The 20,818-nt window shown below is 31.2% G+C and overlaps 1 protein-coding gene across 3 annotated transcripts; it reads left to right on the top strand.

Annotated features, from left to right (window-relative positions):
• Positions 1-14,609: 14,609 nt before the first annotated feature.
• On the top strand, positions 14,610-20,463 carry LOC149482309 (uncharacterized). Of its 3 annotated transcripts, none has more exons than XM_089703896.1 (5): positions 14,610-14,781; positions 15,105-15,140; positions 15,755-15,821; positions 19,204-19,252; positions 19,542-20,461. In XM_089703896.1, exons 1-5 carry the CDS (start codon positions 14,712-14,714, stop codon positions 19,944-19,946), a joined length of 627 nt encoding a protein of 208 aa, XP_089560022.1. In that variant the 5' UTR covers positions 14,610-14,711; the 3' UTR covers positions 19,947-20,461. The 3 variants fall into 3 exon arrangements, with proteins under 3 accessions (XP_089560022.1, XP_089560021.1, XP_089560023.1); XM_089703895.1 differs by having other exon boundaries at positions 15,105-15,209; XM_089703897.1 differs by lacking the exons at positions 14,610-14,781; positions 15,105-15,140; positions 15,755-15,821 and adding an exon at positions 18,659-18,797 and having other exon boundaries at positions 19,542-20,463.
• Positions 20,464-20,818: the final 355 nt, after the last annotated feature.

The raw sequence follows: 20,818 nt of genomic DNA, 5'->3' as shown, positions 1-20,818 counted from the left end.
ATACTTAAAGACCTTAAAAAATGGAATTTTGATGCAAAAAAGCAAATTATTATTTTTTTGTGTTTACTCTATCGAATACATAAAAATATATGTATCCATAATTACACGTTATTCTATACGTAGACAAGTGATAACTGCGTTAAAAACAACCGACTTCAAACTTGCACTTGCAACATTTACAAATACAGACAAAAATGCTCATAAAATAAAAACTACTGGGCCTATCCGAATATAATTTTTATGGGACCAATTCGACACCATCCCGCATCGAACAAAAAAAGAATCACGTAAATCGGTTCAGAAATCTCGGAGTAATCGGTGTACATACATAAAAAAAAACATACCGGCCGAATTGATAACCTCCTCCTTTTTTTTTGAAGTCGGTTAAAAATAAGTTTCAACCTACATAAGTACGCAGAGTGATTGATAGCTTCACGAACTCGACTAGCCGCAAGCTTATTAGCTCCAGGCAATCATAGACTCGACCAAAGGATCTCTTTGGAGAAACTGTCGTATTTCCTCATAAGGGAGCAGAAAATGCCGTCATAACTTACGGTTACTCCACTCCCTGGTGAGCAGTAAAGATGCCCTTAACACTAGTCTTCATTTTCCAGAGACTACACTGTGATGAAGTTGCGATTTTCCGCTCGCACAATAAAATATTGTAATTTTTAGAGAATTTACTCTGGATTACTGTATGCTGAACATATATTCCGCACATGTTAGCTGAGGGTTTTTTGTTGGAAATGAATGAATGTAGCTCACGGTGCGTACTCAATTGATTTATATGAATGTGGCGGAAACTGCAGGAGCCGCATTATGCTCTATAAAACGACAATAAAAAGCTTAAAAGCAGCCGATGGTTTATATTTTTAATTTATGTTTTTTTTTATTATAAATTGTTATAAATCTATCTTTCTCTTTTAATTTTTAACCTATTTATAGACTAGCTGATAATGGCATACGTGATTAGGGCCCCGTTGAATGGATTTTAAATAGACAAGTCTACAAGTTTTCAACAAGAAACTTACCGATTTCCTACTAAATTAACTACTAATCCAACTAACCCTTATAATTCTCTTTTAGGTAATAAAAGTATTGCAAACAATATTTTTTAATTGGAAGTAGATCATCATAATATTATACAACTATACTGTCTAGGTTTTGTTTGGATAATGCATCTGCCCCTTACCCCACTTGGGGACACGGGACTTCACTATACTGTCTAGGTAGGTAACCTTAACAACCGGAGTCTTTTATTGAATAATAACAACTTATTTGTACGTCAAAAAGTGTCAATCACGTATAGCAATATAACGAAGTCCTCAAACAGCCATTCGGCTCAATGATGTGGGTACCTAATATCTCCTTTCTCTATTTCCTACTTAACAGGTGCTGTGTTTCCCACGTCCACCCACTAAAGGTTATTGGGCCTGCTTTCACGCTTTTTATTGCCTAAACGTAGTTTGAACTCAATTATTTTTATGGTCTAGCAAATTGCTATTTTGTTGCTTTATCATGATTATTAAGAAAATAATGTTCCGCCAGTAAATAGTTAAGGTTATATGTATGTGCAGTGTGCTGTTTCAATGAATTGTTTGTGTATCAGTGGAAATAGTTTTACCATATCCATCATTTGTCATTGGAATTTGAGTTGAATATCAAATTATTTTCTAAGGGCCGATTTTTCAATGCTTGGATAAAACTTATCCGTCCAATAAAGTATTACACGATACTATTAAAATGTCACGTAAACTGTCAAATACGGGCAATTAGAATACGTTTTTAAAATGGTAGTTTTATACATTATTCATTATTTATAATAAGTTTTATCCAAGCATTGAAAAATCGACCCTTAATCAACGTACCCAATTCAGTGTTATGTTTGCGTAGATACTAAAATTAAATAGGGAGTCTTTGTGGTAATTTTTTTTTTCGTTTAAATCCTCAAAATTGTGTGATATTGGTCCAGATATTATTAGAACATTAAATAAAACATTTATTAGAATCAATTCCACTTAATGTTACGTAAAGTTTGTTGTCTAAGAATTAAATTCGTTTTTTTTGTAGCATAATTATTATAAGTAATTCGCTGAATTGATCATCTTGTTTTTTATCAGGAATTACTAGATATTTTACTTTGCTTGTTAAAGGTGAACAAAGGAAAAAGAACGTGATCAAAAATAACCTCTAGTGTAAAGTTTCGTTTACATAAAAGGAAAGGTTATTTCAGACGTTTTATAAAATCTCTTATATAAGATCTCCATTTTTGTACTGAAAGTACGTAATGATTAATTTATTTTTATGTATTTCACTTTTGTTTCAAATTCATATAAGTACCACTAACATACTCCAAAGGAAATTAGAAACATTAATGAGCTTTTACTGTTTTATATCTCATATATAACGAAGGTACACACGTTCTTTTTATTCGCATTTTAAGTAATCATATTTTTAGTTTCAAACCTCTAGCAGACACAAAGGAGTCAAAGGTAGGCTTTTAAAATGTTTTTGCGTAACTCTTTGAAATCCACCTCTTTTCGTGTCACAACAATCATGTGCACGCTCCAGAAACGCTTTGGTCATGTTAATTTTTGTAACCACACTCTCGACAGGCCATTTTTAATCAGAGCACAAAACAATGTTTTCCTATTATCTTTGTACTTTGCGAATCATGTGCTCTGGATGAGTGTCAGCTACATATTAAAAAGCTCTAGCAATTTTAGTTATCCCAATATAAGTTTAATGGGACAATATATTTTGATTTGATGTGTGTAATTGCACGCCTCATAAGCGAAGCGTTGAGGTGGGTACTACTGTCACTTCGCGCAAAACATCTGATTTTTCAAACTTAAAATGTCTTTATGTATCATACATTGCACTTGTAAGATAATACATACACACACATATTAAGAAAAAACACTATTTTTAACGTTCATGATATTTTTGATGTCATTTTTGTTATTTAAACTAGTTAAAAAACAGTTTAAAAAAGTTCTGTCTTGGACGTCCGTGTGTCTGTATGTGCGGATCCTTTTTCTTGTTAACACGATAGCGACCGAAATACTTTACTAATCGAGTCTTTTTTTTTCTCTTACGCTTGAGTATGCTCAGGAATAGAACCCTTTCATTTTTCAGGGTCTGATTCGATGTGGTTTAATTGTTATTAAATAAACAAAAATAATAATTAATAAATATTTATTAAAAAAAATTATGAGGCGTGCACTTTTGGATTTTCCAAATTATTTTAATTTATAATGTAATCTTTCTAAGAGGGTTAGCAGGACACAGAATCATTCCATTGTGCATCAATAAATAGCAACAAAATAGTTATACTTATAAGTGTGGGACTTAAAGCTGATTTCACTAGAGAATCTGCTTGACTTTATTTCTGAAACTTACATTTTTCCTATAAATGCTATCTATACATGAATCTATATTGCTTTTTTTGAGTTTGTCTAAAATGATAATTTTTTGAAAACACATCAAAGTACATTACGAGAAAAACTCACAGGAGACATACATACCTAATCAGCATTATCTTAGTCTGCCATTTGATACGTTCACAAGCACCTAGTTCTCAGTTCGATAGCGACGAAAAGGTTTAATGCACCCTGAGTAGGAACAAATCACAGTGACCAGATCGGCACGTACGAGATACGGGCTCCTACATTTCCCGTTGATATATTTCGACGTTTCTAATGCTTTTACATTATAAAACGAAATGGCTTGTTTCACGCTGCTCTTTTTTTGTAAAACGATCTTAATCTAATCAGCATCCAGACAAAATTTAGTATAGTCCGCTCCGATCACGGATTAAGTAAACCTTTATGCACACAAGATAGGTAAGCTAAAGTTAACTGTTCGTACAAATTGATTTGTCAACATTTGTTGGAGAGTGCAGTATTTGATTATCACAATGAAGGTGAAAGTGAAAAGACCAAGCCGGTATAGTATAATATAATACCGGTCATCTTTAATGAAATTTGCAGCAAATTATACACTTATTAAGAACCATAAATTATCTATGAATCAAAAACTTGAGAACATGTCAATTATCGCTTATGATAAAACAATGGTTAATGATTTAGTTCCATAAATATATTAAAATTAATAAAAATCATTTCTATCCTCGTTACATGTACCTATATATTATAACGTACTTTCCGTAACACCCTACTTCCTCTTATACGTTAACAGACCATTTAAATAATAGTTCGATCATATTTAACGAAGCGCTTGTCAATTCAGAGGATCACACTCGTCCATCGCATTATGCCGTCGAACAAAGCAATTACGGAGAGCGCATTGGCTCCAATACAGAGGCTGGTGTAAGCTGGCCCACGATCTAATATTCATCATCGGTAGACGTGCCCGTCTACATGGCAAAGCATAATGCGTAATTAGATACGGCAAATGTTCCCTAGGCTCGTGCTTGCCGACCGCATGCATTATGCACGAATCTAAATTGAATGTGCTGTTAGCTGCGTGGATGAATCTACTATGTATATATATTTTAATTTGGGAATTATACCGCAAATCTTCCACAGTTTTATGATGAATGATTTATACTCCATGTTCAACGGAAAATTATTAAAAAATAAAAATTATAACAACAAATAGAAGTGATAGTTTTATAAGCAACAGTAAAGCAAATTTGGTTTTGAACGTGCAATCCCTTAGTTTGTTGACTGTATTTTTACATAGAAACTAAGGCATAAAGGCAAAAGGCAAAGAAATGTTTCCCATATCGGGATCAAGTTAATGGAGGTCTAAAAATTCAATAACATGTAAATGCCCTTACACTGCCTAAGAGCAAACTTTAAAAGGAACTTCTTGACGGAGCAAATTGACTGAAGAGCTTTGACAACGTTGTAAGCTTTTAGAATTTTCCTATATCAGTTTCGCCATCCTGTACATCAAGTATTTAAATTATTTCCAATAAAGCTTTATCCTTTCACATTTTAGTTCGGTGCATATTGAAGTATTTTTCATTACCTGAAAATGTGAATAGAATAAATATAGAATTTCTTTTAATTGAATAGGGGTCGGTATTGGACGAATTTTGTTTCATTTATTTCATATTGAACTAGTGGATATTTTTATTTTATAACATTAATTGATATGTAGCTTTATTTGAAATATATACGACTAAACTCTAAACCAAACATTGAATGTGTTTAAAAATAAGTTAAAGAAATGGCTGATTATTAATTGTTTTTATAGCCTAAAAGAATTTTTTGACCTTAAATGATAATTGCTAAATCGATTGTATAATATGCATGTGTAGTGTATTAGATCTAGTACCTATCTGTTTTACGCATATATTTGCATGCTTTATACAAAGCGAAACATGTTGAACAATTATCTCTTCACACCTCTCTGTACCATGTTTTTGGCAAATAAATGTTATTTTATTTTATTTTTTATTTTAACCATATGGGGCTGGAAATGTAAGAAAGTTGCCCGAATACAGGCGGTCTCTTGTCATTTTTCTCCAAGGAATGAGAATTGAGAATAATGGTATAAAAGTAACAGGCTTAACTGATAGAATGGACGGCTGGGATTATTGCGCATCCACGCTCGAGATTACACCTCGGGCTATATTTAAGTGTGAGTTATGATCGCCTTACTCCTGTTCAATCTCGTTGGCGTCTATGAGAAAATAGTATTGCTGCGACGCTGCTGGACTACTAACGTTGTGTTAAGCGGGAATCAGAAATGAAAGTTGTAAATGTTACTCAACAGTCGCTGTTCGTTCCATTCTTCTCAAGAGTTATTGTTACTTTAACACTGCATATAACGTTTAATGTTCTTCAGTACGGTTCAAATACGTATGGTATTTATTAAAGCGCTATTGCTATTGTACATAAGTTATCCTCCTTGTTTAATTCCTTAAACACAATGGTGTACAATCAAGTATATTTCATTTAATTTCTTTTTGATTTCTATTGTTTAAAATTTAAGGTACTTGCCGGTGAGTAAAGATCGTCACGATAGTGGTGTTACAATTTTTGAATCTAAATAAAAAGTATATTTGATCGAAATTCGTGATCTCTATCTGCTCTACAATGAAGCTGTCATATCATAAAAACAACATAGACGGAATAAATTCTCTCCACGCTGATACAAACTAAGCAAAGAAAGCAGGCAAACAATTTTGAAGGTACATGTTAGAAAAATATGCGGATGCCATTTCATTTCGCCTGCACCTCGTTAATGCAATAATGCGCCGCCTGTAGCGATGCTCTTTTATTATGCTAACAGGCGTTGTAATATTTTGAGAGCGTCACCGCCGGTGACACGTTGCATATTTAAACAAAGGCATCACGTCGGGACAACGCTATATTGTTTTACCATTAAGCGGTTCTTTTAATACCTGCTTGGATCTAATAGCCATTTCGTTATATTGGATCAATCTCTGCGAGCATTAAATAGGGTTCATGTCGTAGTTAAATGTCCTGCTAAAAATTGTATTTGATGCGCTATCCTTGCCGTGAAATTTATTCTACTGGAATAAATTGTTATAAATACATATAGATAGATTTTTTGTAATATGGATTTAAAATTTAAAGTACCTACAACGCAAATAACAAATTAAATAGAATTATGTATGTAGTAATAATAACCTTTAAATCAGAATTACGCAATTTGCAAACCGCAACTACGCAAAATGTTTAAACAATATTATAGTAATATTTAAAATAACACAATTAAATATTTGTTTTTAAACGTTAACATAAAAGTTTTCCTGCAGTTATTAAATACTGCGAAGGATAAATATGACATTGTTATGGTTTGAACGACATTGTAATTTTTAACTCAGTTTTCATTTTGATCACTGAATTTATAATTAAATTAAGTGGGTTTGTATTTGGAAGTACCTAGTTACCTACAGTTTCTAATTAAATTAAATAAAAAGTTTTATTGAATACTAATTAAATTTCTATGATTATTTCATTTTTATTTAAAAACGTAATTCCTTATACCATTAAATAATTCATGTTGAAGAAATAATTCGTTTGATTTGAAGAAACGACATCATTGAGAAAAAATCGTTCCAAGATCTCTCGGAGAGCGGTTGTTTTTGACAGTCGGGACACATCGCGACCTGAACGATTTACATATTACGTGACACTTTTCCAAAGCCCGTCATTGACTCCTGGGCGATAGACTGAGACATTGAAGAAGATATTGTTTCTCAAATGCATCGGAAAACCCTTCGCGTGAATTGTTTTTTCCATCAACCCTACTGAAAATTCTATCAACGCTCGTGAATTCCAACGACATTTACCCGTATATAAACTCTATCAGCCGTACAAATAAACGAGTTATAACATTTTATGCAAAGAATAAACTAAGAATAAGGAAAAATCATACAAATAAACACGAAATAAATGTAACCTAGTATAACTTCGTAATAAGTATTCATACTAATGCTATTCCGACCTTATTACGGCTACCACCCTAGTATAATAATATAATAACCGAGTTATAACATATCTTTTAGTACATTGTGCTGTGTTTTACAAGTTTTAGAAGCAATTTTCAATCTAAATTTGAGATAATAGCAATGAGAGTAATACGAGAAGTAGAAAAAGTTGAGCAAATTAATAATTTCATTACGTACCTATTGAAATGGAAAATTTTGTATGAAATGTCAAAATATACGAAATTATGAAAAACCCTTTTGATATTTATAATGATTTATTTATTTACAACATGCGCCAAACCATACATACATAAAACTTATTTCTAAACTTATCACAATAATATACACTTTCGTTGAAAATATAAATCTTCTAAGCCTGGAGTTGTATGTTTTGAGTACCAGTTATTTGGCAACTCTCTATCTCAAAGTGGGTTTATCTTCTGTTCTCCAGATATTGGATAGCGTTATCTATCATTTGCTTGCATATTTAATGATATATTTAAATTATTTCCAATGAATATTTAAAAAATAAATAAACAGAACATCGTATGATGAAACTTCACAACAAATTCGACGAAGTCAAACGAGCGTCAGCAAAATGACAGCACCAAGGCTTAACCGTAGACAATTTCAATGTTTTTCATAATTTTGTGAATGAATTGCGACGTTGCCGCTTCGCGCCTATTGCATAGCGTGAGCATAGATACATCGACGTTATTCCAAATTTATTTGTAAGAAATTATGACATCCTTATTCTTTATTTATTCTTATCATATCTATGCATTGCATAAGGTTTGAATAAGCAAGTTTTTATTTGTACGGCTGTATTTTATTATCTTGACATAAACAAATCAGACGTTTCATAATAATGGCATTCGCTGTGCAAATTTAATTACAACATATTCGAGCACAAGCATATTGATTAATATTATGAGACATACACTAAATGCCTGTTGTATTAAATTATTTAACACAAAACAAGGCGAATACTTTGATATTACGAAATTTACATCTAAGAAGTTACATGTATACCGTGTCTCGAGGAATGATAAACATCGCTGTAAGATATCACTTGCTTTGATGATTTAATTATAAGCAACATTCTGAGCTCAATTTTAAGCTATTCGTATATGATATGTATTTCAATTATCGACTATCCTTTCTCTATACGGATGAGTACATTTGTGGGTTTAAAAAAAGCGCGATATGCAAATAGGAACATTAAAAGAAACATGAAAAATTATAATTGAAGACTTTAATTTTGAGAAAGAGCTTTTTCTTTTCGTCTGGAGATATTTATACATAAGTGATACAAAAAGATAATCTACAATTATAAAACGGAGGCACTGTATTTTATATTAGTTAAAATTTATAAGTTTCTTACAGTACATACATATTTATTTATTTATTTATTTACATAATATTCTAATACACTTAGCTAATACATAATTGTTTTTAATTTTTAAATTCAAGTGCAATATAAAACTTTGATCTTCATACACTTCATATAATTACGTAAGTGCTTTAATTATCTAAACTAGAAAGAGACCAGGAAAATCCTCATTAGAGCTTTTAGTTTGTATCAACAAGTTCTCGTTATTCCTAGAGTAACTTCAAACAAATTTATAACTCATCGTTCCCTAGCAACGCCAATGGGTTTCCTAGCAACACGAAAACACTAGAAACAGTTTTGAGGAGCGACTCTCTTTTCTCTTTTATTTATTAATTTGTAGTTCTGTATTTGTAGCACATAATATGGGGGTATTTATTTCAAAAGCTCTCATTCTAAATATGAAATTTATAAATGCACGTTGCTCGCTAAGGCTTACTCCGGATTTAATCATTTTGGATAATCTATACTAATATTATAAATGCGAAAGTAACTCTGTCTGTCTGTTACTCAATCACGCCTTAACTACTGAACCAATTTGCATGAAATTTGGTATAGAGATATTTTGATACCCGAGAAAGGACATAGGATAGGTTTTATCCCGGAAATCCTACGGGAACGGGTTTTTCTTTGAAAACGCGGGCGAAGCCGCGGGCGGTAACCTAGTATCTTAATATATATAAATCTCGTGTCACAATGTTTGTCCTCAATGGACTACTAAACCACTAAACCGATTATAATAAAATTCGCACATCATGTGCAGTTCGATCCAACTTGAGAGATGGGATAGTTTAAACATGGAGGTACCACGGGCGAAGCCGGGGCGGACCACTAGTATATAAATATATTTAAATATCAATCTAGGCTACATTTTAATACAAATGCAAGTGCAGTTATTAAAAATAATTACTCTGTTATTCTGCGACACATTTTTAGATATTCATTATTCACCCCATTATACATCCTTTTATTTTCAACGTGTGAGTATAAAATAAAAATAATTTGGAAAATCCAAAAGTGCACGCCTCATAATTTTTTTTTAATAAATATTTATTAATTATTATTTTTGTTTATTTAATAACAATTAAACCACATCGAATCAGACCCTGAAAAATGAAAGGGTTCTATTCCTGAGCATACTCAAGCGTAAGAGAAAAAAAAAGACTCGATTAGTAAAGTATTTCGGTCGCTATCGTGTTAACAAGAAAAAGGATCCGCACATACAGACACACGGACGTCCAAGACAGAACTTTTTTAAACTGTTTTTTAACTAGTTTAAATAACAAAAATGACATCAAAAATATCATGAACGTTAAAAATAGTGTTTTTTCTTAATATGTGTGTGTATGTATTATCTTACAAGTGCAATGTATGATACATAAAGACATTTTAAGTTTGAAAAATCAGATGTTTTGCGCGAAGTGACAGTAGTACCCACCTCAACGCTTCGCTTATGAGGCGTGCAATATTAAACTTCCTATGTGATATTGTAACAGACGTACCTTCTTACGAACTCGGTAGCGACTTTAATTAAATCCAATTCAAAACGGAACTCGATTCAAATTGGTTAAGAAAAACCTACCAAAGCTAAAGCGAGTGTATTACGAAACTCTCGAATGCATTTCAACTGCATTTGCTTAAAAGTTGTAAATATTAAGGGAAAACTCTAGCCAATTAAGCAAGCGGCCGTATTGCTTCGAAGTTTCGAGAGTCTTACTTGTGCTGTTTGTTCCCTGAATAGAATAGAGCGTATTGCCTTTTGATTTAAATGAGCAAACCTCTTTTGGAATACGTACTATAAAACTGACTGAAGGTACTAAACCTTTAGTCAACGTTGAATAAATAAATCATTTTTATACTACTGTTTATTTATTTATTTCATTGTTAAAAATAACCCAAGTCAACGAACGCAATTCTTAATCTTAAACATATTAAATTGACTGAAGTATTGTAAGACTATATGTCTTATATATAATAATTAATGGAATCAATGAACCTCCTACTCTATTCATTACATCTTATAAGCGTATACAATGTTGAAAATGTAGGCTTAAAAACAAAGCGCGAGCGTCGAGTTTTAACGCGACACAGTACCTGCCCGTGAACAGATGACTACACCATTTGTTGTCGGAGGGATGTTCTGGGCATAACAGCCCTGTTTAATTGAGCTATTTGTGTTAGTCCGCCGTGACACAGCCGCAACCTAACTTTATATCCTGCTATTGTTTACGCCCGTGTTTATCTAACTTATCGATGAATTAATCCCAACTAGTTGTGGAAATACAGTGAAAAACATTTTCACTTTTGCCAAAATATTTTGTTGGTATATTTATCTGTAGGTACGGCTCTATTCTTTATTTTCTCAAACTATGGGTATTTAGAAAGATAAAGAACTAATAATTTTTATTCTTTTATTTGGGTTTAATACACACAGTACATTATTAAATTGTAAATGAAAACCATTTTTCTTGGAACAAGGATTTTAGAAATAATGTATATTTAGTAATCATTATTACATAACATAAACACATTACTTACTTGACGCAAAAAATTAAAACCATAATTAAAATTTGCATCGAAAATCTAGACAGCAATTTATTAAGGAAGACTATAATTTACCCGGATTACCCAGGCAGGCAGATAGAAAGTAAATTTCTGAGCGAAAAAGTAAAATTTGTTTTGTGTTGTTCCCGAGAGCTCCCTCGGGCGCCACATAATTCGAGAGCTTAACAAACGACCGGGATCTCGCATGGGTTTCCGAGGAAATCATCACGTTTCCATATTAATGTGACCTAACCTACACACTTTTCATGATATCCCATTATTTTTTGACACCTTAAAATTGTTTGAGAAAAACACCTACTGTACCGAATTATCGCCAAATTTTGCTTTACAAGCTTTCCGCTCTGCTTTTTTTCAAAGACAAAACTTGCATAGTTTCTGTCCCCGTGGGATTTCCGCGATAAAACCTATGTGTTACACCAAGTTACTCACTATATGTGGGCTAAATTTCATTGTAATCGGTTCAGTAGTATTTTCATGAAAGAGTAACAAACATACGTACACATACATCCATCCTCACAAACTTTCAAATTTTTAATACACAGAGTACATAATTACAGTAGGATAGCTGTAGGATTAATAGGATAGGATTATAGTCATTTAAATTTGAGGAATAATAAGTTTCTACAGGTACATTATAATCAAAGACATCAAAACAATAGATAGACTATACTGGACTTTATAAAAAATATTTACAAGGATCCGTGAACCCATCCAGGGAATAAATAATAAAGGTTGATTTCATACTGATTTAAAATAATAATTAATCACTGTATATTATATTAAGTACAATATCTCTCTAATAGATGGCGTTAGTAGTAAGGGACTAGTTTAGGCATTGCATTGTAATCTAGTACATACTCCTTATTGTTGTTAAAAGGTTCCATAGATGGCGTGAGTTGTACAGTAACTTGCAATAATATTGTCATTAATAATTATTACTTTCTGAATTTGAATTTGTTCATTAAGGGGGGTTAGGCGGTCAGCGAAAATTCAGCTATTCGGGCCTGAGGTAAGCGGTGAGGGGGTCCGCCTTTAGTATGGAATCAACGTGCTCGAAACTGAAAATCGTAAGCGCCATTCACATTTTTATCAAAAAGTGAATGAAAATATTTAGTATTTTCTAAATCTAAAACAGTCACGAAATCGAGAAGGTAAATACCTATGTATTTGTGATTTTATATGAATTATTATCGTAAAATACAGTTGTAATGAGAATTTATATGATATTTTAGAGGTAACTTCAGGATTTTTTTTTATCGAGCAAAATTTTTCCAATCGTGTTTAAGAAACAGTCATCCCATCACACATACGTTCTGTAATATATTTTAGAAATTTCAGTGCGAAAAAACTTCAATATTTTCAATTATAGCTCATAGAAAACAGTCCATTTTTCGGTTTTCACCTACTAAGGGCCCTTAACTTTCGTTTTAGCTATCTACTGTTTCAAGTTCAAGTTTCTAGTAGTCTATTCAGTTACTGATGATAAAATATGATGATCATATTATTAATATATCTAATATCATGATCATGTTCATATTACGAATTATAACAATACATATTTTAATTGATTTGTATTTAGGAACAACAACGTTACAGCGTACCTATTTAAAAGCATAAGAAGGTTTATTACACTCCAAGAACTTTAATTATTTGAAAATATTAACTTGGGATCCTTCGAGGCCATACGAAGACGTCTTCGGACCGATGCTGCAATATACTGTCAGAAAGTTCTCCTTCATTTAGTCCGAACTTAGTAAGATAGTTTTCCGCCTGATTTCGGATTGTTGCAAATTTAACGCAGTCAAAGCGCTGCTCCGATCGCAAAGGCACTAAATTAGATACCAGTTTAGAAACTCTTCGCTGACTTAGAATTATTTACCAATAAAAATATCTTTCTGGGTTTAATAGTACCTACGTGGAAATAAATTTAGAGTAACGTTCTGCATTCTTACATGTTTTAATTTTATCTTCACAATATTATGGCAACTCGAACTTTATTATGAGTATGATCTCCTACTACGCATTCGGAATATCGAAATTATTAAATTAAATGTCTTAACCAAAACTACGATTTTAAATTAAGTCAATACATAAAATGGTAAATGGGATTTTTGTTATTGGTACAGTTAAATCAAAGCAAACGAACAGAAATCAAATACATTACTTAGTATACATTGAGTTAAGTAAAATACAAATTAAAGTCATTGAACTAAAATTTTCAACTGAGAACTATGGCCGCCAAATCGAATATATTACAATTAAAGCACAAAGATCGCCGGGTCTATTTAGGACAGGTGTCTCTACGTCAAGCAGAATAAATAGCTGCGGTGCGGTGTCTGCCGGAAGGTGTTATCAATTTGTCGCACTGAATGAGATTGTCGCCGCTTTCTGTATTGTGTACTTAGCTTTTATAGTCCATTTTACAAGGAACATCTTCGGTTCAATCATACACGCTCTATCTTAAGCGCGTCACACACGGTGAAGATACTATAATATTTTATCTTAAGATACTGTAATATTCTATATTATATTATAATATTCTATATTACAGTATCTTAAGGTATCCGGTATCAGCGTTCTGACCATCATTTTTCTTTTTGTCATTGCGTACTAAGACCCCTGTACAACCGCCATCCTGGTACAAATGACCCGAAATTTTGTGGGTATATAAAATATTACAGTATCTTAAGATAAAATATTATAGTATCTTCACCGTGTGTGACGCGCTTTACTATGTAGTATGTACATGTATTAACAGAGGCTCTTCGGCGAAGGACATCTGGCTTTCATAAAAGTATGGACTCTTTTGTATGTTATCTAATTCCTTCATCCTTGTGACAAATTCAAATTTAAAAAAAATACTTATTCTACTAGACATATTTTATTATTTTTCGCTATAGAAACATCTTTTGGTCTTTAGGAAGATCTGATCTAAATTCACCTACTAGATACTAAAAGTAGTTTTAACTTTAGTCCGAATTTTCTCTTGTCAGAGTTATGAGTTAAAAAAAAATATTTATTATTTATAATACACATATGAAAAAAATATAATTATTATTATGCAAACAAAAAAAAATAACCTATTCCAGTTACTATTCCACTGTTATTTTCAACTATGACAAAATAAAGAGGATAACGGATGCACAATACCGCCTAAATTCAGGGAATGTATTATTTGCTGGCAACACCACGGTTATTTAAAAGCATCGTCTTTATAAACAAACCGGTTTCATACATAGTACTTCAACAAGGAAATTTTTATTGTGCGGTATACCGCCACTATATAAACTTGTCTTATTCTGAAGCTCTAAAGTAATATTTAAAATGATTTTCAAGAGTAGTATTGTATTATTTTGTGTATTATTCGCCGTTGGCGTTCTTGGAGGAAAGAAAGGTATATTTATTATTAAACAGAAATACATTTTAGTCGTTAACTTTACAAACATTTATATTGTTGAGTTAAAATTTATTCAAATAATATCAAAAGCTGTCCTTAATGAAATTGATACAATTAGTTTACAATGTGATTAATAATATAGGATACAACATAGTAGCGTATCATGAATTAAAAAAAATAAACATTGAGTAAAATAAATTTAAAGTTTAAAATATTTGAAAATCAAAATTGTTACAGCTCTACATTAAATAGGTTACAGTTACAGTAAATTAAAATTAAATATTGAACTAATTTATATCTCTATTTCGTACTTTTGCTAGCATCTTCAACAAAGGAAGCCCAGGGAAATGACCAAGGTAATTACGGTGAATTAAAGAATTATGAAGGATCTAGTCGTAAAGTCAGACAATATCCTTACTATTACGGCAAGTATTAAACTTTACCAATACAATCATCATCACGGGATGGCTACTAAAACGGTGGTATAATTGGAACAAACACACATTTTTCCTAACAAATTCTTTGTATTTACATGTATTTAATCTGTTACATTGTGTCTTTGCTTTGTTTTCGTGCGCAGGGTTCAATGATATTCTTTTGAAACTTCTTATAAACTACATTTTTATGTACATTGGAGAAAGGCCATCTTTCACGTTATCATAGAAAATCATTGGGCAAAAGCAGTAACCATTTCACCGTCATTTCGATTTCCTGTTCTTCCCCTTAAAAAATTTCAATATATACTTATCCAGTAATATAATTTAATTTTGAAAATAATATTGTATAAATATTGTATTATATATAATAATATTGTATAAATATTGTATAATAAATATTATATTGTATGTTTTTAAGATGAATTTTCATTTTTTAAATTATGTCATTTCTTAGATCTTCCCTAAGTTATTTAGAACTATAAAAATGTAATCACTGAATATAAGTTTCTTAAAATCATTTCATTTACTTACAGATGAATATGCAAGTCAAAATAGTTACGATCAGACACAGCAAATCTATAACAATCAACCGCAAAACAAGTAAGTAAAATTATAAATACCTATATCAAAGATTAAAATTATTGCGTTCCCTAAATCTGTGCCTCCAGTGAATAAGGGAGTAAGACGAGTTATTCCCTTTGGTTTTTATTGCACCATTGGATTCAGCTCGTCAAAATACACAACATATCAAAAGGTCATATCTCTAGCTGCGTCCTAACCCATTTTTTCGAATGAACCAAACGGTATAAGTAGGGTGTGATTAACGGTATAAGTTACCTTATCCATCATTTTAGGCAATCGCAAAGGAACTATTCGTCTCGAGTCAAAAGTACCCACGAACACAAAGACGTATGTGTAGTTATACTTTTTGAATAAAGACTTAATTCATTTTGTTCCATCAGTCCTAACACTATTTTAGTATAAACGCATTTGTGTCATTTTTCTAACATGAGCATAAAGGAACAACTCTTTTAGTGTCATTGGTTCAAGTGACGACATGAGACAGTTTGGCATTAATGCCGTGTTGCTATTGGTCTATTAATTGAATACTGCACGGAAACAACACACTATACCTATTCCTTATTATTTTTAAATCGTTTTTTTCAATAAATCTCCAACAACAAATCTTTATATTTTTTAAAAAAGGTATTTATCAGTTAACTTGGGATACTAATATATTTCTATGGAAATAAGGAAATTAACTTTTTTTTGCAATAGATATTAAAAATACAGTTAACACATTAAGTGCATTTAATGATATTATACTCTTTGTTTATATAAATACAGAACGATAATTGAATCATCTAAAAAAAGCCAACAAAAATGTTAAACTTATATTTTCTTCTTAATATAATTGGGTAAGTTTTTAAAAAATAACTCGTTTTTAATCTTTTTTTAAAAAAAATTATCTAACTACAATAATCAAGACAATAATATTATAGTCTATAATAGTCGCATAAAAAAGTATTTATAACCAGTCTTGACAATTATGAATATTGTTTTCTCCGCATATAGCGCCACTGTGCTTTGGTAATTTGTCTTTTTTATAGGAAAAAATCCGCAATATCGATACTTCTTTGGTCCTAAACATTTTATGGATACTCTGGTACCACATATTTTGGAAAAGTTGGGCTATTGTCACGTAGAGTCTCTTCAAAGTGCGTGCCACAAGTCGTATTTGCATCCAAGGCACCTTCAAATCTGTGCTTAATTTTTTCATAAAATCTTTGCGGCTCATTGTATTTTCTTTATTTATCTACATTATTTTGATATTATATGATATAGACATTGTTAAAATTCTATATCATGCCGTAAAAAATCGCCACTGACCACCTATAACTTTTCCTGTATTAACTGAACATACAGGAATATGGTTTTCGGGTTTCTCTTATCTCTTTATAAGTAGTGCTTGTATCCTCAATGTATACCACCATGACATTGTGGCGTTGCCACTTTTATTATCTATATTTTACGAAACGGAACGCACTTGATCGAATTTTAAATTGATTCGACGATTAATTTTCACTAGGACAATAGTTAATACGCAAAACGCAATACGCAGTTGATACGTATTTAATACCAATAATCAATGATTGTCTCTTGCTAACCTGTACAGACTGGACTCATTGTGGTGACTGGTGAAACATTGTATAGCATTAACAACATAGTACTGTATTATTGAAAGATCGATTAAACGTTTATTTTACAATCTACGACTTTCATTATACATGGGTTATAACAAAACCCCATAACGTATTATTTTTACTCCGGACAACATCTTCAGCCACCCAATCCCCTTGCTTGAAGTCCAAATCCAGCGGAGGACAATAATCGTCATTTACTAAAATTGAAGGTTTTTCGTCCTAGTGTAAAAGTTGTCTGGATCCCATTTTATACTCAATCTATAGTATAATACTATAGATATCATGTGAAACGTGACTTGGAAAAAAATTATTCAAATAAATCACAAAATAAAAATTTGAAACAATCTTAAAAGTTACGAAAAGCCCAATTATACGTCAAAATGACGCACAACATCCTCTTTACAACCAAATGGCGGAATTTACCTGGATGAGCCAACTATGTACTGCTAGGTCTCGACGGCTAATAAGTTGGTTCTGGATTTTGCAGCGATTCGATGGTAAATATAGAAGAGTTCATACGTCAAATTTACGTAGATTGGACTTCTAGGGTTAAATGCATAAATACCTAAATGTTGCTTTGTTTTTATTATCTAATAACGATAAAAAAACCCGTTGATTTCATTCGTTTTTCAAGCTACGTGCATAGTTTTTCCACTAAAATGCCTCAATTGAGTCATAAACTACACAAATTTCAAGCATAATAAGTCACATCATTTCTATAAAACCAAAACTGGCAATAATATAAGTCGTGTTGTGTGATTATGAACATAGTGCATAAGGGCATAAGTCGTTATATTGCAAAGAGTAAAAAAAAAATTATGTGAATACATTGAGTTATTCCATGAAGTACTCGTTCATAAGGCCACAACTACAAAAAAACACGAAAAAAGTATATTTATGGGGTTGTTAGAATATGTGTTCATATGTAAAAATATAGTTTGACATCATATCTTACACAAACAAGCTTAAAATTTTGAATTAATAAAGATTTAGTATTGATATATAGTTTTTTGTCTCTCCTGAAAAGTGCTGTTTTTGAGTTATTCCCTTATTCACTGGAGGCACAGAAATTATACTACCTAAATAACTTTTATACAAAAAATTTACAAAGTGTTCTTCAATACTCTATGATTTATACTCTATACCTAATTTATATCTAGGTGTATACAATGAACTATATGAACTATGTATATTGTAAAATATTTTATATGTAAATACTTGATTTCATTGCGATTTAAATTGAGTCGCTCTTTACTAATCTTTGATTACAAACGTTCCTTATGATGTGCAATATTTTCTTTTTGTTTTGTGGAGGCCTTGCCTTGTCTATTAATGTTGTTCATGGGAAATGGGGTATATATACAAATAACAGGTATGATTTATTCACAAACTTTAGAAAATGCCATCAATTTAATAAAAGAATGTGGAGATCCTATAGCTAACTTCCTGGTTCAAAATTCGTAGTTTGTAAATTTCAAAATATTAATGATTTATTTATTGATTTCATTTAAAAATAGTAAAAAAATAATGTATTTAAAATTTAAATTGCAATACAATATTTTCGTCGCCATACATAAAACGAGCAGTTGCGCATGAGGATAACTTGGCTATTTACTTCTCTAAAAAGTGACGTCAATATGAATACATCCTCAATATGTTATATTTGTAAACTGGTTTATGCATGGTTTAAATTTCTTCATATGTTTTTATTTTAAGTTGGTTTATCGAAAATGAATAAATGTATTTTTAAAGTTAATATTTACCATATTTATTTTCAGAAATGATTACGGTCAGTCCGGACAGAATGATTACTATGGCCAGAACACAGTAAGTCCTTGACTTTTATATTTTGGAAAGACATACCTAATACATACGTGAGCAAAATAATTACATCTGTTTGATAACAATATCATATGGTTAACAATTATTATGGACCATGTTGATAATTATACATTTTTAAATAACGAAATTATTGTTAGTATACAACAGCTATAAAGTAAAATTTCTGAATTGGACTCGTCTAACTTTATTGTCAGAGCTTTTTAATTTATCGTATATGAATGAGTATGTTGACGTGAAATTAACCTAAGTAATATATTTGTTCTGTCACTTTTAGCACAGATTAACAGGAAATAAACCTGTGATCATAGGTAATGGTCGAAAAAACACAAACGTTGTCGCCATATCAGGAAGCGACCCTTCATACATAGTGGGATATAGTCAAGGTGAAGAAGATTACGATCTCTATAATGATAAACGAGGACAACAGTACCCAGGCTCAAAAAGTAACAGTTTTATTGCGGTAAACCAAAGACCTGGTGAGCCAGAAACTGTTATACTGTCGTCTAAATCAAAAAACGGACATCAAAGTACTATATTTGTCAATCAAGAAGGAGCCGATCAAAATCCAGGTCCGTACAACAACTTACCAAATAATAACAAACACTATAATGGCCAACAAAACTACAATCAAAATGCATATTATAATACTCGTCAAAGCCAAGGATTTAGAGGTTTTTGATAATATTTATTTAAGTATTAGTTAGGTTCATTAGGGAATTGAACCCCTAAAAATATGTCAATGATTACTTTTGAATTGTCAAGTACTAAAACTGAGGTACACAATACTATACTTTTAATTAAGACAAAATATAATTTGGAAAACTCCCTGAAAGTTTTCGGATTCATGTACAGAAAACTGTAGTGTCATATAGTATTTTTAGGTATTTAGAAACGTTTTTATATCACTAAGTGTTTGTTATGTAGGTTTCCTATATTTATTAGGTACATTCAAAACAACCTAGATAGAAAATAGAAAATATTTGCATTTATAAATCTTTCTAACAGGATATATAATATTACATACCTGCTATAATCATTTTCAAGTTACTTTTATAATCGATCTTTTCCAATAAAATTTCTTCACTTACTTTTGTAAAACACACATAGCAGTACAAAGATCAGTTAAATTATGCATGAGTGCATCATGAAAATAACTATGTATATATTTAAATTTACACATTAAATAATTAAAAAAAAATATTTCTTTTTATTGATTTTTCTCATGAAGCTGTTGTCAACAGTACACCCCGAGACTTGAAGCTATAATAAGTTACCACTTATCGTATAGGTAAATATTTATCCACTCTGTGCTTATACCAAATTGATAACTTAGATTTTTTCAACCTCAATAGAAATCTATATATAGAAATCTATGTATATCAATAGCTAACCTGAAGGTAAATATAGGTAAATAGGTACATATATCAATAGCTAACACTACAGTTTGATTTGACTAGTTACAACTTACATTTTAATTCAAGTCAAAATCAAATGAGAGATTGTTTCGCTTTTTTTCTGTCAATTAATTATTTTTTTATAATCAGATCACTG

The sequence above is a fragment of the Colias philodice genome, chromosome 15, assembly GCF_061535455.1.
Source record: "Colias philodice isolate Cphi_HAF_F1 chromosome 15, ilColPhil1 Martin Lab GWU primary, whole genome shotgun sequence".
Taxonomy (NCBI): domain Eukaryota; kingdom Metazoa; phylum Arthropoda; class Insecta; order Lepidoptera; family Pieridae; genus Colias; species Colias philodice.
The sequence above is the reverse complement of the archived record's forward strand: the minus strand, read 5'-3'. Positions and strand labels throughout refer to the sequence as shown.

Excerpts from the sequence above, each read along its gene's own strand:
- LOC149482309 (XM_089703895.1), top strand. The coding sequence starts at position 14,712 with ATGATTTTCAAGAGTAGTATTGTATTATTTTGTGTATTATTCGCCGTT. Across the intron at positions 15,822-19,203 it reads AACAATCAACCGCAAAACAA|AAATGATTACGGTCAGTCCG; the intron begins GTAAGTAAAATT and ends ATTTATTTTCAG. Across the intron at positions 19,253-19,541 it reads ATTACTATGGCCAGAACACA|CACAGATTAACAGGAAATAA; the intron begins GTAAGTCCTTGA and ends TGTCACTTTTAG.